At 49.2% G+C, this 25,337-nt stretch overlaps 1 protein-coding gene and 1 long non-coding RNA gene across 5 annotated transcripts in view; one reads left to right on the top strand and one right to left on the bottom strand.

The window, feature by feature from the left end:
- LOC138520847 (complement receptor type 2-like) overlaps positions 1–25,337 on the top strand; it is a 309,555-nt gene that overhangs the window by 63,708 nt on the left and 220,510 nt on the right. For all 4 annotated transcript variants that reach the window (XM_069633222.1, XM_069633219.1, XM_069633221.1 and 1 more), the window contains exons 5-6: positions 18,505–18,578; positions 22,621–22,806. In XM_069633222.1, coding sequence (XP_069489323.1) covers positions 18,505–18,578; positions 22,621–22,806 — 260 coding nt within the window. The remainder of the gene's footprint in view (positions 1–18,504; positions 18,579–22,620; positions 22,807–25,337) is intronic.
- Positions 19,582–25,337, bottom strand: part of LOC138520848 (uncharacterized) — a 253,068-nt gene continuing 247,312 nt past the window's right edge. Inside the window, exon 3 of the long non-coding RNA XR_011282886.1 lies at positions 19,582–19,693. This is a non-coding gene — a long non-coding RNA (uncharacterized lncRNA). The remainder of the gene's footprint in view (positions 19,694–25,337) is intronic.

The raw sequence follows: 25,337 nt of genomic DNA, 5'->3' as shown, positions 1-25,337 counted from the left end.
TAAGGCAAGAAGAAGGAAGACCAAGAAGGCCACCTCTGTGGAGGGAACACCTTCTCTTCCTGCTGTTCCGACAGCACCCAATGGGATCCATGCTCCGGACGGGCTGGGTCCAGCGGAAAACCCAAACTCAACTCCTGTGGGAGAAGAGACAGAAGACTCTCCTGTGGGAGAGGTTCTCAACCCGGAGGATCATCCCGACCTTCAATGCTTGTTAGCTGAAGGGGGACCCTCCCGGGCAGACTTCTGTAAGGGACAGAGAGAGTGCCACTCTCTCGAGGGCCTGAGGAAACAGGCCCTGTCCCAGGCACAAGGTGAAGTGCCTAGGACATTCAAGATTTATTGGGAGGGTGAGCTCCTTGTTAGTGAGCCCACCAAGCCCGAACCTGGTGCCCGCAAGAGGTTGGTGGTACCCCAGGTTTACAGGCCCTTCCTACTGCAGTTGGCGCATGAGGTGCCCTTGGCTGGTCATCTTGGGACCAAGAAGACTAAGCAGAGGCTCTCTGCCCATTTCTACTGGCCACGGATGGGAGTAGAGGTGGAGTCCCACTGCAGGACCTGCCCAACTTGTCAGTTGTCTGGCAAGACTGGAGGCAGGGTCATTGCCCCACTGCAGCCATTACCAGTGGTTGGCACACCATTTGAGAGGGTGGGCATCGACATCGTCGGTCCCCTTGACCCTCCCACTTCAGGTGGACATCGGTTCATCCTGGTCTTGGTAGATCATGCCACCAGGTACCCTGAGGCAATACCCCTTCGGACTGTTACTGCCAAGGTGGTTGCCAGGGCTCTCCTGGGCATTTTCACCCGTGTTGGATTCCCCAAGGAGGTTGTCTCTGACCGAGGATCCAACTTCATGTCTAGTTACATGAAAACCATGTGGAAAGAGTGCGGGGTAACCTACAAGTTCTCCACCTCTTACCACCCCCAGACCAATGGTCTGGTTGAGAGATTTAACAAAACTCTCAAGGGCATGCTAGGTGCTTTGGAAGAGCCCCTAAGGAGGAAATGGGATCTCCTCCTGCCATGCCTGCTGTTTGCTTACAGAGAGGTACCTCAAGAGGGTGTTGGTTTCAGCCCCTTTGAGTTACTCTTTGGACATCCCGTGAGGGGGCCCCTCGCCTTGATCCGAGAAGGCTTGGAAGCCACCCCTCCAGGTCCCGCCAAGCAAGTGGGGGACTATGTGTTAGGCCTCAGGCGGAGGATGACACAAATGATGGGTCAGGCAACAGCAAATCTCAAGGCCAGCCAGGAATTGAATAAGTACTGGCATGACCTGAAAGCTTCGCAAGTGGATTGGACTCCGGGACAGGAAATCCTTGTGATGGAGCCTACCAAGCCTAGAGCTTTGGCAGACAAGTGGACTGGACCCTTCAGGATCATCTCCAAGATGGGCGAAGTCAATTATCTGGTGGACATGGGAGCCTCTGGGGTAGCCCCCCAGGTATTCCATGTCAACAGGCTCAAGCCTTTCCACAGGCGAGCAGAGGTCTCATGTCTCTTGCTAGCTTCAGGGCAAGAAGAGGATGAGAGTGAGCCCCTTCCTGATTTGCTGCATAGCAACCCTCAGGATGGCTCAGTGGAGGGAGTACAACTCTCTCCCGATTTGACAACAGAGCAGCAGAGGGCCTGCCGGGCTTTGCTCCAGCAGTATGCCCCTCTGTTTTCACTGACACCGGGCCTTACACCGTGGTGTAAGCACGAAATTGACACTGGTGACAGTGTGCCTGTCAAAAGCAGGAGCTATCGTATGTCAGATACCGTCAAAAACCACATCCAGGCTGAGGTCGCCAAGATGTTGGATCTGGGTGTTATTGAACCCTCCACCAGTCCCTGGTCCAGTCCAGTGGTCCTTGTCCCCAAGGCAAGTTCCCCGGCGGGTACCAAGGATTGGAGGTTCTGTGTGGACTACCGAGGAGTCAATGCCGTCACCAAAACTGACGCGCACCCATTGCCCAGGGCTGATGAGCTCGTGGACACTATAGGTGCTGCCAAATTTGTGAGCACCTTTGACCTTACCTCAGGCTATTGGCAAATAGCTCTGACGGACCATGCCAAGGAAAAGACGGCATTCTCCACACCTGAGGGACTCTACCAGTTTAGGGTCATGCCCTTTGGGTTGAAGAATGCCCCTGCCACCTTCCAGAGATTGGTCAACCATGCGCTCAGTGGGCTGGAAGCCTTTTGTGTGGCTTACTTAGACGACATTGCCGTCTACAGTTCCACCTGGGAAGAGCATTTGACACATCTGGATAAGGTGTTGCAGGCCTTGAAAAGGGCTAACCTCACTATCAAGGCCACCAAGTGCCAGATAGCTCAGGGGAAAGTTACCTATCTTGGTCATGAGGTAGGAGGGGGTCAAATCCAACCTCTCTCCAGTAAAGTACAGGACGTACAGAACTGGGAGACTCCCACTACTCAAACCCAGGTGAGAGCCTTTTTGGGCCTCACTGGGTACTATCGCAATTTCATGGCAGACTATGGAACCATAGCTGCACCCCTGACAGCTCTAACTTCACCCAAACAGCCTAGGAAGGTTAATTGGACTGAAGACTGTCAGAGGGCCTTTGATGGCTTGAAAGAAAGTCTGTGTAGGGCACCTGTGTTGAGTGCGCCTGACTACAGCCGACCCTTTATCGTCCAGACGGATGCCTGCGACACCGGAATTGGAGCTGTCTTGTCCCAGTTAGATGACAAAGGGAGAGAACATCCTATCATATTCATCAGTAGACAACTCAAGGGTAGAGAACTTAGGTGGGCTACTGTTGAAAAGGAATGTTTTAGTATAGTTTGGAGCCTTAGGCGTTTTAGGCCCTACCTTACGGGGTCCACCTTCAAGGTCCAAACAGATCATAAGCCCCTGAAGTGGCTTATGCAGATGAAGGGTGAGAATCCGAAATTGCTCAGGTGGTCGATTAGCCTACAAGGGCTAGACTTCACCATAGAGCACAGACCAGGGAAGAGTCACGATAATGCAGATGGCCTTTCCAGAAGGTATGTTGACCGTCTGGATGAGGGTGTCTATCCCGTGGGAGATTAGGCACCCTCCACCTCAGTCTGGGGGGGGCGACTGTGATGCCGGAAATGCATCTGAGGGACAGGGCCTCTGAATCCTTGTCCTTTTTCTGTTTTTACCGTGTGTTCTGTCATGTTTTCTGCCCAGGAGTCCATGAGGGACTCCTGGCAGTGCAGCTCTCTTTTGGTTTGGTGAACAGACCCATGGGATACCCTTATGGCACCCATGGGTAGGGGTACAACCCTGTGCCCCTAGTGTATGTTTTTGGGCACCTGTGGGTGGCCCACAGAGCAGGGTATGGGCTGGTGGCAGCTCCATGCTGAATTTGACAGGTGCTCTGGGTGTCCTCCATTTTGGGATACCCAGGCCCTGCCATTGGAATCAGTTGATTCCTGATAGGAAACAAGATGGCCCCTGTGGCCTCTTGCTTTCTATTGCCTGTTATCTTGTTTTTCCCAAAGTCCTGGGAAGCCCTGACTCTGTCCCTTCCCCCTGACTGGCTGTTGGGTGGAAGTTCCATATATGGTGTTGTTGTAAAGGCCCAGCTAGACTGACTGGAGCCTTCCCAGTGACTGTATGTTATGGGTACCTCCTGTGGGTGGGACCTGGGTGAATGGAGTGTGTGACCAATATACACTCCTTGTTGTGGTTGTCTGGTTTCTGGCATGAGAGACAAAGACTGAGACAGCCCTGCCCGAAACTGGCCTGAATGCAGTGTGTAGTGTTGAATGGCTGGGTACTTGTCCCAATCCACATTCCTTGTTGTGAGTGTCTGAAAGGGAGGAGTGTGGCCTGAATGCACTGTGTGCCTGATTGGCTGACTGACTGCATGAATGCCCTTCTGTGTGATTGGCTGCTGTGTGTGTGCCAGCAGTGTGGATGAGAGACAGAATAGTATATCTGGGGACCTCTCACCACTGGAAATTGTTCAGAAGCATTCAGAAGCTGAGTCTCCACTCAAGAGTAACTGGATTTGCTGATCCTCGACGTCCAGCTGGAAGAAGAAGACTTGCTGTGGCATTTGCTTCGACGGAACTGAAGGTTGTCGAAATCGTCGAGGACTGACCCGAGAGAGGACCTGGTAAGGCGCCCTCTTCCCGTGCTCCGAGGGACCATCGAGCACCGCTGAATCTTCGCCGAAGCGCCCTGGAAGTCAGACCCTCGAAAGGCTGCCGACCCGAGACGGGACCGCCGAGGAGATCGAAGTGAAGCACCCGGACATCGACGCTGTCGAAGTCCATTGCCGTCGACCAGGGTTCGCAGGTCTGTGTAACCGCTGGAGGCCCGTCGAAGTTGTGTTGCCCAGCCGTGGGAACCACTTGACGCCGTGCCGCCGACGACCGGAGCCGTCCGCTCCTTGCCTAAGAACGTTTCAATCGAAGGACTCCCTCGACCGCATCGTCGACCGCTTATCCTGCCGGAGAAAGTCGAGGACGACCAACGCGCCGAGGAGAAACCTGCCGGTGGGTTTCCCGCCACCCAACGACCTCAAAGACTCGAGCGACTCGACGCCCTTGCTGGGCTCCCGTCTCTACAATCTTTGCGGTCCAGAACTATTGTCATCGAGGTGCCCCGCACACCTCCGCCGTGCAGGACGCCGACGCCCCGACGCCGACGAGCACCGCTCGGACGAAGCTGCCGCCTCTTCGACATCGTTCTACCTCGTTCGTCGACGGACGTTCGACGCCCCGTGCCTCCCGCTTGAAAGGGAAGGCATTCAAGAAGGGCCGTCGATTCCCCGTCGCCGAACCCCGAGGTCTTCGACGTTTCTCGACGCCTCTCGACGATCCGTGACTCCTGCTTAAAAGGGGGTCATTCAAGAAGGATCTGTCGACGCCTCTTCGAAGAACTCGACTCCACCAGGTACATTGGGGGGGTAAAAAACATTGTAGGAGAGAATAAGACTGTTGAACAATATATGGACTGGGCTTGTGTCATATCCCTTTATTTTACAGGTTGCCCAGGTGGGGGGATCTCCACACAGAACTGTGTCCAGTGGTAGGGGCCAGTATTCTGCCTATTGTTTCAACCCTCTGTTATCTCTCCTCTCTCTATTGCTGGTTTCCTTCTTATTGATCCGCGTGCCATTGCTACAGTATTGTGAATGCACTGTTATGAGGTCTAATATTAGTGGTACCACTTTAGAATTGTAGATATTTATCATTATTGGTTTTCCTGAGCACAAAGTGCGTTGTTGTGATAAGAGTACATAACCCTTGAATATTAATTATATAAAGACTGTGTTTTCAGTAATACAGTGTGTGGACATTCCTTTGTGGGGGCTTGGGGATACACTGTACTTAAGAACCAGCCTGCATCACCTCCTGAGAAGCTAGGCCTTGATTGCTCGTCCATCGCTACCGTAATCGAGAATCTTGGCTGGGGTCTTCTGTGCCTCTCCTCTACCATATAGAGAGCGGAAGTACAGACCCCCCCACCGGTCTTGACAAATAGGATGAGCAAACTCAGCACTTAAGAGTTAAATACCTCCTATTTTGAAAATACACCAAAGTATGAGTTGGTATGGCGAGGCATATTTATGCCATGTGGTGCATAGAGAACATTGTATGGGAACAATATTGGCTATAGATCCTAATCTGTTCTTTGTATGCAACCCTTTTCCTCCCTGGAACCTTGGAGTCAGCAGGACTTCTTCCTCTGCGGTCTCGCTCAATCCACCATCACCGAGTTATCCACCATTTATCTGGGCACTCTCTGGGCATAGTTGCGACTTTGCCCCATTAACGAAGAAAGTAAACGAAAACGATCTATTTGTTTTGTGAAATCATCCCACTTGGGCTAAAAGCACTGTAGTGCCTCATTTCATGACGTGTGTGGCATTTTCTTTGTTACATATTGTTTGCCGTGTAGGGCCCTGATGCCTTTCGGCCTCCTCGAGGCCCTAGAAAGATGGCAACCGGATCTTTCACGACCAGCCAGGCATCTGCTGGTTCTCAGTGACTCGCCTCCCGCCGCCCGATTGGTTGGGAAAATACTCTTTTTGCCTATTGAGGGAGCCGGCAGGCGGTAGCTGGCCCCCTTCCCCAAGGCCCCCTCCTAAGGCCCCTGGGTCTATCCTGTCTGGCCCTGTCCGGGCCTGTGAGGGCTGTGTGGACCCCCTTCCATGTCCTCGGATTCCACCTACACTGCCATCGTGACTACCATCCCGCATCACAGGTAAGCCCTCAACATCCTCACCTGCCGTGTTATTTTTCTCCCCATATTATGGTCTGTGATAACCTGCCCTGTCTCACTTGCTCACTCCCGCTCAGTGCTGTTGACACTACACTATTTTGGTAGGACCTGCTTGCTAGCTCTGAGGCCTCCATGCTGGTCTTGTGATCCCTCACGCTGCGCTACTCGACTTTCATCTGTGGATCCTCACCTGAACTTTCATACGGAAGTCTGCGCTCCTCTACACACTATTGATGAACTTTGCATCTCGGTGTTCCTCATTCTGTTTCAACACTGCATTCAGATTGTGTCACCCTCTCCCCCATTACTCTCAAATGCATCCTTTTGCCTCTCCTTTCTCCAAACTGCCTGTTTGCTCTGATTCATGAAGTCTCTTTACTTCTGTAACCTGAATCTTGTTGTGTCTTAAACCAGGGCAATGATTTGCTTTTCTGCTGCATTTTAGTGCTGTACTAGAAATTTGAATTTAGCTGTTTCTTTAAACCTCAACATTGAATTTTTTTTCTGCTGCATTTTAACCTCAACATTGATTTGTTTTTCTGCTGCATTTTAGTGCTTTACCAGACAGTACTCTTGCCATTTTCCTGTGCTAAATTCCGGTGCTCTGGCAGTCCTAATGTATGTCTGAACCTCAATTTGTGTACCTCTAACTCTGCTGCCCTCTGTGGGATCCTGTTATCGTGCTGTTTTCTGCTCTGCTTGGCTGCTAGGCTACCTGGTGTGTTCTTTCATGCACTGTGCAGTTCTGTCCCTCTCCCTCCACGCAACACCATCTGACCCCTCCACCCCCTCATCCCTATGGTGTTCTCCATCTCTCCTATCTATTTTAACGGCTTCTCCATCACCTATCCTCCAACTCTCTCGAAGTCTGGAAGGAAGAAATTTAAGAAGGCTCTCCTGGTCTTCAACCCAGGTCTGCCGATAGCAGACACCTATGCCTGTGGAGGAAGTATAGCGCAGGACCAACACGTTTGGCTTGGAAGCAAGACAACGCAGTGCAACACAGCTTTGAATCCTGATCCAGCACTTAGAAACTACCCTTGGGATTAAGCATGTTATAAATGAACAATTATGATTATAATTACGTCAATGTTTACTCCAGGCAAACTGTCACTGACATTCTCTTTGCTGTTCCTTCTCCTGATCTATGGACTCCCCATATGGTCCCTTTCTCATCCATTAATGGTGGCACCAGATGGGAAGTGCTCTTGACTCACTTCTCTTCATCCAGGTGCATCATCATTGTCTATCGCAGTGGCACTATCATGGCCCAGGGCCCTCAGCCCAACCTCCTCCTCCGTCTTGACAGATGTTAACCATCTCTCTTCAACCCCCACTCCACTCCTGCTGCACCACTGACTTTCTTCCCCACTCCTTCCTCCCATCCGGTGGTGGTACCCCACCCCTGCACCCCCTCGGAAAACAATTAAAGGGGGAACCAGCTTCACTTGACTACCCTCAATTCTCGCTCTGCTGTCAAGCACTCCTTTGACACCTGTCTCCTCCTTGAAGACCTTGACCTTGACGTCCTTGCTCTCACTGAGACGTGGTTCAAGGCCAGCTCTGTCACTGCTTTTGACACCCGTCTCCCCCAGAACTACAAGCTCCTATCCAATCCCAGGCCCACCCGGTCTGGGGATGCAGTGGCACTGATTTTCCCTGTGTAGGTTCTGGCCATCATCATTCCCACTCAATCCTACTCCTCCTTTGAATGCCTCATCTGCAGGCTGTCTCTCTTACCTTCTCCCTCACTCTCGCCACTACCTGCAGGCTCCCCGGACCTGCCCCTCTTTTCCTCTATGAATGAGCGGACTTCTCCTCCTCTCACCAGGCCTACTCCCCCAAACTTCACTTCCTTGGGGATTTTAACATCCATCTTGATTCTCCAGATTTGACCACTGTACTCTTTTGTGACCTGTGTCACTCTCTTTCCCTCACAATTCTTCCCTCTGGTCCAACCCACTGTGCCGGACACACTTTGGATGCTCTCATCTCTTCAGATATCCCTCTCTCCAACACTCTAACTATTCCTCTCTCCTGTCCGACCACTCCCCTTCCTCACCTTCTCCCAGAAGCTCAACGTCTCCAGAGCTCTGGTCCTCTCTAGGCTGGACTACTGCAACAGCCTCTTCCCCAATCTGCCTCTGTCTTCCCTTCGCCCTCTTCAACTAATCCAAAATAGGGCTGCAAGACTTATTGTTGGCCTCAAGCCCAGGGACTGCATCCCTTCAGCCCTAAAATCTCTCCACTGGCCCCCGGTGACCGCAAGGATCAAATTCAAGACCCTTTGTATCATCCACAAGCCTGTCTGGGGCCTGGGACCTCTCTACATCAAGTTTTCTCTCCCATAATACCTCCCTGCTAGAGTTGTTCGCTCCTCTAGTTCCAACTATTTGCAGGTCAGATGCTTTTTTAAGCAGAGTGCACGGTAGATCTCTTTCCTCAGAAGGAGCCTCCCTCTGGAATTGCCTCCCTGCCCCCCTCAGATTTGAGCCTATCTACTCAAGTTCTGGAAACTTCTCAAGACGTTCCTTTTCTCCTCCTCCCCTCCACCGCCCTCCCGTGCTAATGTCCCTCTGCCACTGTGACTGCTGCCTGGTCCCTTATATGCCTTACAGGAGCCAGGCCCACCTTGTTCAGCCCCCACCCCAGCACCTTTACCAGCACTTGCCCTTGGGCACCCTTCCCTTCCAGACTAGCCTGAATCTGGTCCACTCCTCCTCTGCACTTTTCCGTGTCTCAATTCCCCTCAGCACTTGCCCTTCGCGGCTCCCCTCAGCACTTGCTCAGCCCCCTGGGCCCCACACTTTTGCACTTCACCCCCTCCAGTCCCCCACTGTCCCCCACCCGCAGCCCTACCCCGTATTTCCTCACCCCCTGGCTCTTATTGTCTCTGCACTTGCATGGTAAGAATGTCACAAGGCCTAGTACGACTGTTAATGTCGTCCCCCGCCCCCTTTTTTGTCTTGTGGTGCCTGGAAACACTTGTGTATAGGCGCCATACAAATATCCTATAAAAGTAAATAAATAATAGCTCATACTAATGATAATGATGTGTTATTAATATAGCGCTTTCGTCCCTAGCCGAACGCCATGCAATACTTCATGATTATTAGATGGCATTTTAAAAATAGGAGGTATTTAAAATACCATAGGCCACATTATGAGAGAATACAGTGAGATGGCGCTTACCAGCCCGCTCGCTTTTATGTTTATCTGCTGAATTTTAAAACTGAATCTGAGTGGACACGTTTATTTTAAATTGTCAAGAACGTTGTTTTAAATTGCTTGTTCACCCGAAACTTCCACGTATATTTTGTTAATTTATAGACCTCCGGCTTCGACACTGGTCACCTTTGCGTATAACTTTGCACAATTAGTTGCTGAGCTAGTGGTGGCTTGTCCCGGTTTAATTTTAATGGGCGAATTTAATGTTAAACCGTCAATCCCACTGACACCCGAAAAACCTGATCAGCCTTTTAGCCGACATGGACCCAGAGTTCCGCAACAACCTCCCGGCACACAAGGGAGGAAATGTCTTAGAAGACATTTTTTCTGAAAGAACTCGTGTGATGGTTTTTAATCCCATTCCAGCCCTTTGGCCTGACCATTTTATTCTCCCGTTTATTATTGCCTCCACGACCTCTGCTTCTCGGTCCTTTTCTAAAATCTCCTCACCCAGACGGCACTGGGGTAGGGGGTCTCTGGCTCCGGTAGCAAACTGTTTGGTGACTAGTACCAATCAGTTGATGTCTAAGAAAAATGGAGACTCCTGCCTCGCCCTCCTTGAAGCTATGGCGAGGGCTGTAATCCTGTAGGCGTAGGCCCCATCTGGCTATTCTCGGCGGCATCCTGGCCTTCGGGCTGCCGTATATGGTGAGCAGTGCCTGGTGGTCCGTGATGATGGTAAATTCCTTGCCAAACAGGAAGAAATGAAAATATTCGCAGGCCCAGACGACGGCAAGGCTCTCTTTTTCCGCCTATGAATATGCCTGTTCCGTGGTTGTCAGGCTCCGGCTGGCATATGCTACCACATGTGTGATGTGTGGCTCCCTGGGATCTTTCTGGGTCAGTATGGCACCGAGTCCCACCGGGCTGGCATCCACTATTAGTTCGGTGTCATGGCTGGCATCAAAATATGCCATGTCTTCCGCCTGTGCGATGGCCTTCTTTATCGCCTCAAACGCTGCTTGGCACTCTTTCGACCATGTGAATGGCGTGTCCTTCCGGGTGAGTAGGCGCAGGGGGTTACTGACGGTGGCGTAGTCTTTCAGGTATCTGGAGCAGTAGCTGGCCAGTCCTAGAAATGATCTTAGGTCTGTGGTGTTCACGGGGGGCGTGGCTGAGTTGAGGGCTTCTACCTTTTCCGGGTCGGGTCTCATGCCTTTATCAGAGAAGATGTGCCCGAAGAACCTCAAAGATCCTTTTGAGAACTCACACTTAGATTTGTTCAAGGTTAGCCCTGCGTCCTCCAGTGCTTGGCATACCATGTGCAGTGCTAGGTCGTGTTCTTCCTGTGATTTGCCGTAGACCAGGACGTCGTCCGAATAGTTCAGACAGTTGGGGACGTGTCTGATAACCTTGTGAATCTCCTCCTGAAAAATCTCAGCGGCAGAGGATATGCCGAAGCTGAGTCTTTTATATTGAAACAGGCCGAGATGGGTGACGAATGTGGTGATGTAGCGGAACTCTGGTGCGATTTCAATTTGGTGGTATCTTTTCGTAAGGTCCAGCTTAGAGAAAACTCTCGCCCCGTGGAGAAGGTGAATCATGTCCATGATTCTGGGCGCCTGATGTCTTTCTCTTTCAATGGCTGTGTTGGCTCTGCGCATGTCTACGCATAATCGTATGGAACCTTCTGGTGACTTCTTGGGGACGGGGACGATGGGTGATACCCATGGCGTCGGGCCCGACACAGGTTCTATGACATTCATTTTGATAAGCTTGTCCAACTCTTCTTCCACCTGCCTCTGGATATTGAATGGAATTCCTCGATAATGTTGGGCCACTGGTTTGACCTGAGGATTGATGTGGAGGTGTACTTTCCTGTTTCGCAGTTTGCCTAGGCCAGTGAAGAGCTTTGGGAATGAGTTTTCGATTGCGTCCGGTTTTGCAAAGTACTTGTGGGCCATCAGATGGTATAAGATGTGTACTAGTCCCATGTCTACTGCTGTCCGGAAGCTCAATATGCATCCGCTGTTAGCTTCTGTGTCTAGAATGTATAACGGGATCTTTGCGGAGTGCCCTTTATGTGTACACCAGGCTGTGATCATGCCTTTGCATGGCAGGGGTGTCGTGGAGCCATAGGGATATATGTCTACTGTGGCCTGCCTAATTCTGGGCCGTGTGGTCAGGGACTGGTATGCGCTTTCACTGATAATGTTGACCGTCGCCCCGGTGTCTACGAGAAATTTTAGTGGGGTGTCATTCACTTGAAGTGTTAAAATGGGGCTGTGTTGGGTGGCCGCAGTATTGTCCTGTAGGGCCCACACGTATCCTTTCCTCCTTTGATCCTCCTCTGACGATGGGGTGTCACTGCTAGTGGGGGCCCTGGTCTCAACATACCTTATGAAACAACGTCTGTGTGATCGTCTCATGTCCTCTGACGAGCGTTTGTCTTCGCGCGTGTACCAGCTTCTGCGGTCGCTGTCTTCTTTTCGGGCGTGCCTTCTTTCGTTGTCCACTGTGGGTCTGGTAGGACTCTGGTGGGTGGGCCGGCGCCTGTCTTGGTAGCGATGTTTAGGTAGTGTGTGCGTTGGGGCGTTTTTGCACATGGCCCTGTAGTGGTCCATTCCCCCACATGCGGCGCACTTTTGCCCTACAGCCGGGCATGTCCCTGCGTGCGGGTATTCGTATCCGCATTTATAGCATGTGGCTTCTAGGTGTTTGTTGCCTTGATTGGGGTGAGTATATAGTTTGTTGATCGACTCGGTGTTTTCACTGTGTTGATGTATGGACACTTTTCCTAGGCTATCTAATTGAGAGTCCACCGCTGCTTCCATGCGGGCCAGCGCTAGGATTTCTTCTAGGGATTGTTGCTTCTGTAGGAGCTGCTTGTGAAACGGCTGTGAGAGGCACCCGGCGATTACTTGGGACCTGAGTGCCTTTTCATTGGAGTATCTGTGGAATTCACAATGTTTCAGTTTGATGCGGAGGCGCATCACGAAATTGTCTATCGACTCCCCTTTTTCTTGTCTTGTTGTGTGGAACATGTGGCGTTCATAGTCTGTTTGTATGTGGCGTAAAGTATTCAGACAGTTTGGCGTGTAGCTCCCGATATGTGACTGTTTCTACGTCCAGCAGCTCCCCCGCAATGTCTCTTACCGCCGGTCCCACTGCCATGAACAGTGTGTTTTTCAATCTTGTGTCGTCCGTCAATCCTATGGCACCTGTGTAGAACTTGAAGTCCCATAGCCATATGTTCCATCTGGGCCCTAGATTAGAGGTATCTCTAATCTCGAAAGGGTTGGGCATGTGCATGACGTGGGATGCTCCTCCCTCCTGGTGTGCATGTTAGCTGTTGTCTTGCGCGGTATCCGTGTTTCCAGACGCCGCCGTCGCCAATCCTGCCCCACCCGAGGAGGATGCCGGCGTGGTCGCCGTGTCCGCCATGTCCGTGTTGTTGTGATTGAGTCTGTGTGCCCGTGGATGACTATGGCGCCTGTGACTGGGCTCGGGCAGCTCTGGCAGTGCTGCTGCTGCGTGTGGGGGACCTTCTTCATCCCCTCACCCTTTTGTTGCAGTGCGGCCTTGTATTCCTGGTCTGCCCTGTCTCGCACCGCACGTGGGAGGGAGGTCGTGGGTTGTGACGTGACACGAGATGACGGCTTCCTCCACGTGCCAAATCTCTTGTTAGCCGGTCTCACCGGGCGTGCCAGCACTCCCTCGCGCGGGATGCCCGTGCGTTGTCCTTGGGCTCATGTTACGCGGGAGGCGGGGCCACCCAGACTCAGCGCTCCTGTGCTCGTGGGGTGCCCGTGTGCTGATCTCGGGCTGCCCGTGTGCAGATCCCGTGCCTCTGTGACACGGGAGGCGGGAGCCCGTGTGCCGATCCCGGGGTCAGACTCAGCGCTCCTGTGCTCGTGGGGTGCCCGTGTGCTAATCTCTGGCTGCCCGTGTGCAGATCCCGTGCCTCTGTGACGTGGGAGCCCGTGTGCCGATCCCAGGCCTTTGTCACGCGGGAGGCGGGGCCGTGCAGAGTCGCCCGCCGTGCCCGAGGCACGCCGATGCGCTTTACTGCTCGACCGCAGACCTCGGCACGGCGCCAGCGGGAGTCCGTGCCTGCTCGTCGCCAGTGTTAAGGTGTCGCTTCTCTGCGGAGAGTCACCACAGAAAGGCCCTGTTCATTCCTACAATGATACGCGGGAGCCGGGGTATGCTTCAACCTTTCTTTATTAACTGCCTCGGCGGAACTGCCGAGCCCACCTCCCCGTCCCTCCCCTCCCCCTGACGTCACGTCCCGGACGTCATGTCCTTTGGGCCCCAACGGAGGCCCGCCCACACAACGATGTGGGCAACCTGACACCATGAAGTCCAGCTGCATCTGTGTTAAACCAAAAGCGCCCTGGTTTAATTTGGAGCTTCGGTTCTTCTCCAGGACCGCAGAGAGGGCAGGGTTTTAATTCACCATGACCTCTCTGCAGCGTTTGATACAATCGATCATAACATCCGGCTTCAGTGCCTGGAACAGGAGGCACTTCTGGCCTCTCCCGAGCCTGTTTACTTCTTTTTTACCAGACCGCATCCAAACTGTAGCTCTGTTTCCTTTTCAATCCCCTCTGATCACTCTCACTGTGGGGTCACCCAAGGGTCTTCACTGACACCATCTTCTGTTCAATCTTTATCTCCGCCCACTTGCAGACCTTATTCAGGAAACACGGGTTACGGTTTTACACATACGCTAATGATATGCAGCTGCTTTTTTGTTTGGATTCCCCAGTAACCATCTCCCCTCTCAAGCTTCGGAACTGCCTGGAGGCAGTAGGCGAGTGGATGGCCAATAATTGGCTAAAACTTAACGGAGAAAAAACAGAGATCACGGTCACAGGCTCTGTCACTGCGCAGGCTGCCTGGAACAAGGATTTCTGGCCTGAATCCCTTGGACCTTGCCCCCAACCCAGTAAATCACTCAAAAGCTTGGGTGTTAAAATCTTACCTTCTGGTTCAGGAGAGTTTCAAATCTCAGCGGTATGCCATTCAGGGTTTCTAAAGATTAAATCTTGAAAAAAAAACGACCTTTTCTCCCGTCAGATTCTCGAGCCAAAGTTGAAGCAGCTTCCATAGTAGGATCAATAGATTATTGCAATGGCATCTATCTCGGTCAACCAGCCTTCCTGATCCAGAGGTCGCCGCTATTGGAAAATGCTGCAGCCAGGCTGGCCTTGGGAGCTCACCGCTTGGCTCACTCCCAGGACCTTCTTTCGGCAGCTGCACCGGCTTCCAGTTATCAGCCACGTTAAATCCAAGATGATCTGCCCTGCTCACCATGCTTACCGTCGCGCCGGTGTGGAATATCTTCAGGGCAAATAGATTCCTTGTTTCCCCACAAGGGATCTTAGGTCATCCTCTCGGAATCTCCGGGCTGTTCCACGATTTCCTCTTGCAAGGCAAGGGGGTCGAGCGTTCTCCACCCTGGAACTATGTGGACTTCTCTTCCTGGCCAGCTGCGGGAGATTAGGGATCATCTAAGCTTTCAGAAAGCTTCGTTTAAAAACATATCTTTTTGAACATAATGTGTATTCTTTTATTGTTCAGTGCTAATCTAACTTGTATCTGTTATTCTCTCAGCGCCTAGAGGCCTCCGGGCCATAGTTTAGCACTCTATACGTTTGTTTGCATTGCCTATGAGGATAGAAAAACAAAAAGCAGTATTACACATTCCGCTTGCTTTAGTCTTTATAGTTCTTGTGGTATTCTAAAGGAATACTACTTGAAGTAATTGGTGGTATATTATAAAGCAGAAAATACTCATAACTTACCTCCAATTTTACCTCCAGCACAGTGATGGAAGCACAAAATGCAAAAATATTCAATGTTTTCTCCTGCATGGAAAGGAAGCCCAAGGATTGCACCAGCGCTGTACTTGGAACATAGTTACATATAATTATCACCCAACTGATGTTGCTACTCATTCACCCACCTCGAGAGCATGAAAGCCTGAGTTGGCCTAGCCGAGATTCGAACCTGCAGATGACACACACATCATAGCAGCGAGCGCTCAACCGGCTGTGCTATCTTACCGGCGCTTAAAATGCCACTACCCTGAGGAGCCTCGGTGGTCATGGGCAAAGTATAACAGCTCATAAACATAATCCTACCATTCTATTCCATAATTTGAAAGGGTGCTCAGGGCCACCCCGGTGGCCGGGAAGGTCATTGAAGGGCACAAGGCCTTCCCCGGGTAAGTATTCCTTTCTTCTTACACCACAGAATGTACTCTCCTGTTCGGCAATCCTGAGGGGACATCTACTTTGGCTGCGCCGACACACAACCAAGATTTCACAAACCTGGCCCTTCTTCCTTTAACTTGCACAACCCTCTGTTTGAACCCCCCACACTCCCATTTGTTGTATCTGTTCTGTCTTGTCCCTGAGAGGATAGCTCAGGGGCAACGTGCTTGCCTTGGAAGCAAGACGACGTGGAGCAACACTGGTTCGATCCATGATCCCCGGGTCCGCGCTTAGATACCTCTGGGTATACTATTGCTTCGCCCCTTCTCTTTTCCTCCCCTTTGTAGATTATTGTCTGACCCACTGGCTGGGGGCTTTTAAGGCCAAATTCCAAGCAAGTCTCCGCGCTGCAGTGGTGATTTGGCGCAGTAAACCAGGTCTCTAACATAGCACATTACATTACATTACATTGAATTCGCTTCTCTTTAGGGTTACCTTGGCAAACTTGGCACAATGGATACATTTGAGACATATCCCATTTTGAATTTTTTTTATTTGTGTCAGTTGTACAAATTGTACATTTACACACATTTTTTAATAACAATTCATAACAAGAATCAACACGCATTATCACATTTTTCATACAATTTGACCTAAACAGCATGCTGTACAGCATTACACTCATAAATACTTAATTTAAAAGAAGAAGAAAAGGAAAAGAAGAAGAAAAGGAAAAGAAAAAAAGACAGAAAATTTAAAGTCAAAACCCATATCCCATTTTATGATCTCAGGGCTATCTGACAGCTTCTTATGACTAGCACCTGGCGGAGATCATTTTAATCACCTTCCGCACCCAGTGGCCGGCACACATGGCGGCTGGAGGATCTGGCCATCCCCCAGGCGCCCTTCCCTCTTTCCCTGTTGGTTCTGGCTATTTTGTCAGGTCCCAGATTTGGGTTCCCCCCCCTTCTGATTTTTCAGAAAGCAAGGTAGGGGCTCTACAGGACCACGAGGAGCCTGTACTGAAGGCAAAACCAGGACAAATACCTCTCCTGTCTGCCTCTCCTAATTGCCAGGGGCAGGAAGGCGTAAACCTGGAGCGTCCAGGCAAAACCAGAACAGGTGACATCACTAGGCTTTGTGGGCTACTACTGGATATGATATGATGGGTTATTTATAACGCGCTTGATATCCAGAGGTTTCTAAGCGTGGACCCAGGGATCGAACCTGTGTTGCTCCGATTCGTCTTGCTTCCAAGGCGAGCACGTTGCCGCTGAGCTATCCTCCCGAGACGGTCTGGTAGCTGTGATATAAAGACCGGGCGGTAGCTATCAAGAGGAGGCCTTTTCCACAGTATCGGGGGCAAAAATAAATGCAGATGTAACAAGGTGTCCGTGCAAGAAGAAACAAAACAAATAATTGGGAATATATATTGAGGTGAGAAAGTCGCACTAAGACAAAAGACATGTGCCCCCCCTCGAGAGTATAGTGTAGAAAGTGAAGGAACACCCCTATACGCTCACACCAGAAAAAATACAGCCTGCTAGGGAAAAAGGCCCAGGACACCGCTTGCAAGGATAACAAGTATTTATTTCTACAAAGTAGAAGTGCATCAGCAAAGAACTCTGCAGCCGCAGAACGTTCTGAGCTCCGTTGTCATGTGCAGAATGTTATAAGCACAAACAATGTCACTGATGGCATCATTTCATAGAGTACAATTCCACTAATTGGCAGAGCCCATAAATGTAGGGCCTGCTCGATAGGGGATGCCTGGCTATTTCTCCATCTTCATCTACCCATCTTCGTCCACGTGGGTGCTGCTGGGCTCGTCATCCACGGTTGGGTGGCCAAACATTTAATTAGCTACATGGAAAAACAGTGTTATTTTATCCCTGTAACAGTGCTCCTTTCAGACACAGAAATGAGCCCGGGGGAGAGTTGAGGTCACACTAACCCACACACTTCACTCCCATCCAGATCAGCAACTTCCAAGGTCTTCCACCTTCGTATTTGGGGTATAATTTGAAACCACCCTGCATCTCACTGCACAAATCACGTGACCCATTTGTGAAGGCGAGATGGCCTTACTTTCTGATCTTAGCAATTGATTGATGGGTGTAACCGTTTTATGGTTGGTGGTCTGGGTTTGGATGACACTGTGGTATGCGGGGGTCTTAGGATAAAAGCATTGCAGAGCTGCATGTCTCGTGTGTGGATCGCTGGGCGCATGAGGGCCTTGCTATCTGTTCGGGGAGATGGTAACTGCCAAGAGGCGCGCTGTTCCCTTCTCATGACCTTGCAGAGCACATTCTTCCCAGGCCACGAAGGCCTGTAACTCCTAAGACAATGAATGTCTGGAACCGGTCCAGGGTGGGGGTGATGTCCACGTTCATGCACAGGATCTAATGCTAACACAATTGATGCCTTTTGCCACACTTCGGCCTATGTTCCCAAATGGCTGCCACTAACTAAGATGGTGTTTACACTTGTAGCTAGTATATCTCGTCTAATGTATGCACTAAGGTCATTGAGCACTCTCCCTCATGTTCACTACCCTCCCCCTACTTCCTGGATGTGCTCTCTAGCATTTATTTCTCATTCGGTATCGCCTAGTGGGGTGGGAAGATCCTCTATCCTTCCCAACAAAAGTCATCTCATTGGTCCAGAATTGGGCCAGATTTCTATGCCCACCTGTGGAGTGGATGTTGGCAGGTTTAACTTGTGAATTGGTGCCCGGCTCGTCTCTGGCATTGGTGCTCCAAGCCAAAACTCTGGCTCGGCTCGGCTCCAGTTCTGGCCCCGCTCCACCTCAGAATGGTGTGGCTCGCCCACTTCTGCAGGGCAATCGCTCTCAAGCCAAGCACCTGGCCTGTGGATCATCTGTTTTTTTTTTTTTTCTCCATTTAGGTTCACACTCGTTGGACGAAAGACCAGAATATGCGAGGCGACTGGGTGGAGCAATGCCGTGCCCATATGTGAACGTAAGTTCCTAAAATCCTACTTGATGGATTGTGGGGGAATACAGTTAGCTGTGAAAAGCTCAAGCCTTGAACAGGGGGGCTATAATCTTTCCCTTGACCAATTTTCATGCATCCAATGAGACATGGAAGTTTCCAGTAGCTGGCTAACCTAATGTGAACCAGCCTTCAGGGCTGACATCTTTATCGATAAATGAAATGTATGGGTAGATCCATCTTTTCCCAGGCATAGGCTTGCCACTGCTGATTTCACCTTAGGATCAAGGCCTCGGCAGCCGCTGAGGGCATAAAGCCACCAGAGGACTTCATTTCATCGGCGCTTACTTTCCAGGCTATTATTTAACCTAGAAGTGCATTATGGGAGCTGTAGTGTTTGGGTAACATCATATGAGTAAATTCAACTTGAGCAACAATCACAATTATTTGTAAATGGAACGGCCAGTGCTGTAGACTTAATGATGTCACAGTGACATGGCAGCGACCATGGTCACTGTGCAGACTATTCACATTTTAAAGATGAGCAAATTGGAGCTTCAAATTAGGCAGCACAGTGTTTAGTGTTGTTTATGCACCATTTTTACTTGTTTCCATATATTTCTTTTTTTGTGCTTGTCACTGCAATTGTTGTACTTAAGGTGATTCTAAAATATAAATCTTTGCAACTAAAGTTAAACAGTCTTAGATTTGCAATATCTGACCCTCTTCTGTTTTCTTTTCTTCACTTTCATTTTGCATAAATGATACAACGTAGAGAGGAATTCTGGGAAGTTCAGAGACAGAGCAATCTACCACTCCTGGCACCTTACTACAACTTTCAGAAAAGTGAGAGAAAGAGGATCCAAAATGGAACCCTCCTGACCCCTGCACACCTTTAAATTGCGTCAATGTGACGCCTAAATAGTGGTTCAAAGTACCTTGTACATGGTTCAAAGTAGGGGGGTTACAGTTTGAAAGCACGTTTGGCCCTTTCTAATAATACAATGAGATGTATGAATATTTACAACAAGTGATGTTTAATCCAAACGCAAATAGTAGAAAAGATTGAATTCATTGTAGATGGCTGACGCGTTTCGAGATACCAATTCTCTTCTTCATGAGCCATAGATCATACCAACGAACTGAAATGTAAAGAATACAAAGAAAATATAATCAGAATTGTAAAGCTCTCAAGTAATGACGCCCAGTCTGTGACTGGTGCACATTTACTCATTTGTCATAGACTGTAAGTCACCATTTGTATACAACAACATGGCCCCAAAGCAACAACCAGTTTCTGTATGGACATTTCTAATAGTGTATGGTGATTATCCAAAGCCACAAACAACCCAATCTATGCATAGCCACCGTGATCTAATTAGATCGAGAAAAAAATTGAGTTGTCATGATAAAGTTTAAGTAATGCCCTAATGGGCTAGACATAGGCTCGCCATTAATGGGAGGGTCCTTAGTCCTATTGCGTTTGATGATATAAAAGGAAAGTGAAGGTTCAATCAATCATAGGAGACTCCAATGGGCATCAATTACACGGGAGCCCCAGGTCCTACAATAAGTAGTGTGGGGAATTAATGATATTTAGAGTCGCACAGAGCAGTAGTTTATACATTATGGACAAAGTGGGTAGTTAATAATGTGAAAAAGATGGGCATAGGGCTACATTATAGTCGGCACCAATTTTTGAGCAGTAAAAAAAGAAAGGGAGGTACTCACCCTGGCTAGGTGAGTACGTCCGCCTATCGCCGATTGCCAGAAGGGTCCAGTGACTTATGTCCGAAGGAGAAGGTGACGGCACTAGGTAGTGCTGAAAGATACACAGTCTGTGAATATAAGAAATGGCACAGAGGAGCAGCGGGTAAGTAAAGGGAAGCCTTGGAGTGAAATCCGAAGCCGGCGCAATGCCGTGTATGTATGCAGGGACTTACTAGTGAAAACACGATACGCGATCGTGTATTGGAATCTTCCTCCGTCACAGAGCTGATTTCAGAGGCGGCACACAAATGAGCCGGGAGTTGATGGAAAGTGTTGCTAAGCAGGGGACGCTCCGCCTGACATGAAGGGACCTCCTGCATGTGTGAGATTGTGTATGTAGTTCGTGGAGTGTAGAGGTAGAAGACGGACTCATGTTGCAATGCATAGGTTGGAGAGAGTTCCTAAGTGTCTATCCTAGATGGCGGCCATATTAGAATGTACTTGTAAGAAATGGACTGTGAGCTGGCATAACTTGAAGCTCTAAGGAATGTAGGGAAAAAAGGGCAAATGGCTCAAGGAACTGTAAAAGTGTGTTATGCAAATTAGAGTTGGTTGGCTTTGGATTTACAAATTGCACAGTAAAGATTATTATTCATTTTTGAACAAATGGGAGCACTGTAGATATACCATAACAAGTTCTGCTCTATAAAGTTCAATCAGCAATAAATCAAACATAGTTCTACAGTGCATTGTAAAGTTTGGAAGCATTAGATGACCATCCAGTTAGATTAAGTGAGACAGTGTAATTGGCAGAATTGGCTATCTATGGAGAGCACTTGTTTATTTTCAAAATTAGAGGACTCATTATTAGTGTTTAAATAAAGCATTTCAGCGAGAACTCATCTTTGAGACCCTTAGGGAGTAATGTGTTCAAAGTATGGATCCAGTATTTCTCTCTGCGAGAAAGTATTGACTGATAGTCGCCACCTCTGTAGGGTTTTTTGACTACTTCTAGGACCTGATATTTGACATGAGCTACAGTGTGGTCATTTTCCATAAAATGTCTCGAGAGGGGTGATTTCATGTTTTTACACCTAATGTTAGATCTGTGCTCTGTGAGCCTCTCTTTGACTGACCTTGTTGTTTGACCAACGTAAAGTTTGCCACATGGGCACTTGATGGCATAAATCACACCGGTCGACATACAGGTGGCAAAATATCGTAGTACCTTACTACAACTTTCAGACTCAGACAAACCTAAAATAAGACAGAAGCAACTCCTGACCAGCGTTTCTCTTACATTAAAACCTGTCCACTGAGCTTTCCTTACCATTAAACAAAACACTTTAAAACATAGGGTGACACATTAATTATGCAAAGAAAAAAAAGAGTGGCACTCTGGGTAAGTTTCCATTTTAGATAGAGACTTTTCCAAGTGAGAGAGGCCTCCTGTCAACAAAGACACCCCATTTCACCCGCTCACATGCATGCATTCTGGCAAAGTCTTCAAGAATTCCATCAGTGCAATATTAGCCATGCTTAGGCAGAAAAGGATTGAGCTTTTTTCCAGTCCAGAAAGAGTGATTCAGCACTTGGACCGGTGTTTACCATCCAAGCTAATCTTGAATGTGGTGAAAGAAACATCTGGCAGGTGTTTTGCGTCCATTGTTTTATGAGTACTGTGGCTCAGCCTGTACCCCTCTGACGAGCTCTAATGAGAGTGCAACACATACAAAGAGAAGGCCTTCCCCTATTAAGGTTGGGACTGGATGGCATTCAACAACCCCAAAAGCTGTAACATTTTGGCTGACGCGGTGAATGAGTCTGCCATGTTCGTGCATATGGTATGTGTCATACTATGCTCGCCAGCATTTTTGTTACATATATACTTCAGTGGACAACACTCTGTGGTTTGGTTACAATATAGCACCTCAAATCCACTGACATTATTTGCAAGTACAACCCTACATTACATGCATGCACTGTTCAAGGCATCACGCAGGACATCACATATAGCAAAACTATTGGCCTCAGTGCTGACGTCACATAGGGCAACCCCAATGAGCTCATGGCCTGTGCGAAAGACGATAGCGGTATTCTGTCATGAGTATGCATCACCTAGGACGTCATTGCCCGATGTCCTGCTTGAGTCTTTCAACGATTCAGACATCCTGTAAAGTTGGGTGATAGGGTGACTGTATTTTGCTAAAGGTGTTTAAACCCTTCAGAACTTTGATGAAGTCGCGGGGGATGCCGAAACAGTGACCATTGCCATGTACACAGAGTTTATGTCTCTCTCCCTCTTTCCCCCTCTCTATCTCTCTCTCTCTCTCACTCTCTCCATCTTTTACCCCTTCAGCTGTAACCTGTGATGAGCCCCCAGATACCCCCAACGGGAGACACAGCGGCTATGGCCAGGAAGATTTCTATTATCTCTCGGCCGTAACATACAGTTGCACCGCCGACTACTTTGAGCTCCTTGGAAACCGTCTGATTCATTGCACGGAGAAGGGAACCTGGAGTGGGCCGGCCCCCACATGCAAAGGTAACTTTGTGGTAGGGCTACTACGATTGCATCTTGACTTGCACAGAACTAAACTGGATTTGCTCATCGTGAGATAGAACATATATGTACACATGCCGAGTTTAGACCTTATCATGAGCCTATTTTTTTACACTCTGTCATGAGTGGGGTGGGGGGGTTCAAAGTAGCTTTTAATATTAGAAGGGGTGGAGTGGGTGGCTGGTAGTCTGCTGGTTACACATACAGCTATAACCATACGCTGGTAGGTGATGAGCCCAACCCCATCTGTCAACCAATCATTGTCTTTCTGAGCCAGTCGCTCTACCTCTGGGCGCCATCAGGACTCAGTGATGACCAGATACCCCTGGGGCAGGCGCGCTATATAAATAAAATAAGCAACCAAACAGGTGTTTGGCATATACGATTGCCCACGACTGTAAAGGTTAGTGGAGGTGGGCCTGAAGTTAGACCACCCAAAAATGTCAGGCTCCTAACTGAAGTTCTGTTGGTCCTCCACCTACAGGAAACGGGAAGATATGCTCTTCCATGCCCCCCCCCCCATTGTGACGTGCCTATTGCACCCAGTACTCCGCTTTGTTTCTGCTGGTCACCACACCGGCATCCTCAGGTTAAGCTAACCACCTCTTGGGATAAGGTTGCCTCTGGCTAGCCTAGATACTTAAATGAACATGATTTCATAAGAAACCTTAACTGGAAACGCAGACGCGTGGGAGAATGTTGGATTCCAGACTTTGTGTGGACAACATAGGGTTGGTATTTTGCAATATATACAACCAAATTTCCCCGAAGGCCTAATTACCCATGCCAAATTCGACCAAATTGGCCATTAGGTCAATTGTTTTAGGTCAACTAGGCTAATACCCATTTCCCAAGTATCAGTGAGTGTGGCTCTGTTTTTCTATAAAGAAATGGAAGGGTTGTGGTTGCAGCCGGGCAGCTTAGCGGTTCTGCACATTGCACGTGGTGCCACGTCCGCTTTGGTGACCATGAGCCATTCCTGTTAGCCAGCAGTTTAGTGTCTGGCAAGGAATGGTGTTCTCTATTCTTAATCGGCAGGTATTCTGACCATCACCTGTCCTGGTGGTCTAATTAGAGTGGCCAGTAAATGTGTTGGCATGACGCCTGTGGTATCACTCAAGCCTAGATGTGGCCTAGATAGAAGCTGATGGGATGCCAGAGTAATTGTCATCTGAAATGCTGTGCCTTAATTGTAGAGTTTTCCCCGGAAACCTCGAGAAATGGTAAAGACCTTTTTCAGTACATATGACAACACGTCCACTAACCCACACTATCCAGACTGGGCCACGCAGACAGGGCCAGGGGGTCTTCAGAGTCACATTGTGGGGAGTTTGGGTCTGGGACACATAAGGCGGTGTTTGAGGTTTATGAACATGCAGAGGGCCTTGAATTTGATCCTAGCAGCAACCGGGAGCCAGTGGAGAGAAATTAGGGTTGGAGAGATACAGTCCCTGCGTGTGAGGCCAAGGATAAGTCTTGCAGTCCTATTCTGGATTAGTTGAAGGGGATAAAGGGAGGATGAAGGAAGATTAAGGAAAAGGCTGTTGCAGTAGTCAAGCCTAGGGAGGACCAGATCTATGGGGACAAAGAGTTTCTGGGGGAAGGTGAGGAAAGGGAGAATAACGCTGAGGAGGTGCAGCTGCAAGTGGGCCTTCTTGGCAAGGTCTGCGATATGGCGAGAGAAGGAGAGAGAGGAATTAAAGATGACACCAAGGTTTTTTGCCTCACAAGAGAGTGGAGGGAGGGAGCCCATAGAGGGCGGCCAGAGGGAGGGAGGGAATGTGGCCCCAAGGAAAAGGATCACAGTCTTACTGGCATTACGGCAGAGATCAGTGCTTTAAGTGGGGTAAGAAATTGAGGGGGGGCCCTCGTTTGGGGGCGTGGCTTTCATTGTGGGCGTGGCCTAAAATACACAAATCATAGTAAGGTGCGCAAACAAATATATAAATGTATGTGAGCATTTATATGTTTGTTTGCGTACTACTATGGTGTGTGTACTTTTCAAGCCATATTTTATAAACATAGCAATGTTACATATTTCTATGTTTATAAAAGGTGGTTTGAAAAGTGCACAAACCATAGTAAGTTATGCACACTTGTGTGCTTACCTTACTATGGTTTGTGTACGTTTCAAGCCACCTTTTATAAACATAGATATTTGTAACATGTTTCTATGTTTCTAAAAGATGGCTTGACACGTAAACAATTCAAGGCATGACGGACAAAACAAACCGCAAGGTGGCTTTGTCCGTCGACAAAGCTTTATAAAAGATGCCTTGAATTGTGCACGTTTCAAGCCGTCTTTTATAAACATAGAAATATTTCTACCTTTATAAAAGATGGCTTGAAACGTACACAGTTCAAGGCATCTTTTATAAAGCTTTGCCGACGGAGAAAGGCACCTCGGGCTCTGTGATCTATCTGCTATCACTGAGCCCGAGGTGTCTTTCACCCTCAGTGAACCCGCGGGCTCCATGATTTAATCTGCATATTAGATCACGGAGCCCGCGGGG

The sequence above is a fragment of the Ambystoma mexicanum genome, chromosome 13 (genome assembly GCF_040938575.1).
Source record: "Ambystoma mexicanum isolate Mex_15411 chromosome 13, UKY_AmexF1_1, whole genome shotgun sequence".
Taxonomy (NCBI): Eukaryota; Metazoa; Chordata; class Amphibia; order Caudata; family Ambystomatidae; genus Ambystoma; species Ambystoma mexicanum.
The sequence above is the reverse complement of the archived record's forward strand: the minus strand, read 5'-3'. Positions and strand labels throughout refer to the sequence as shown.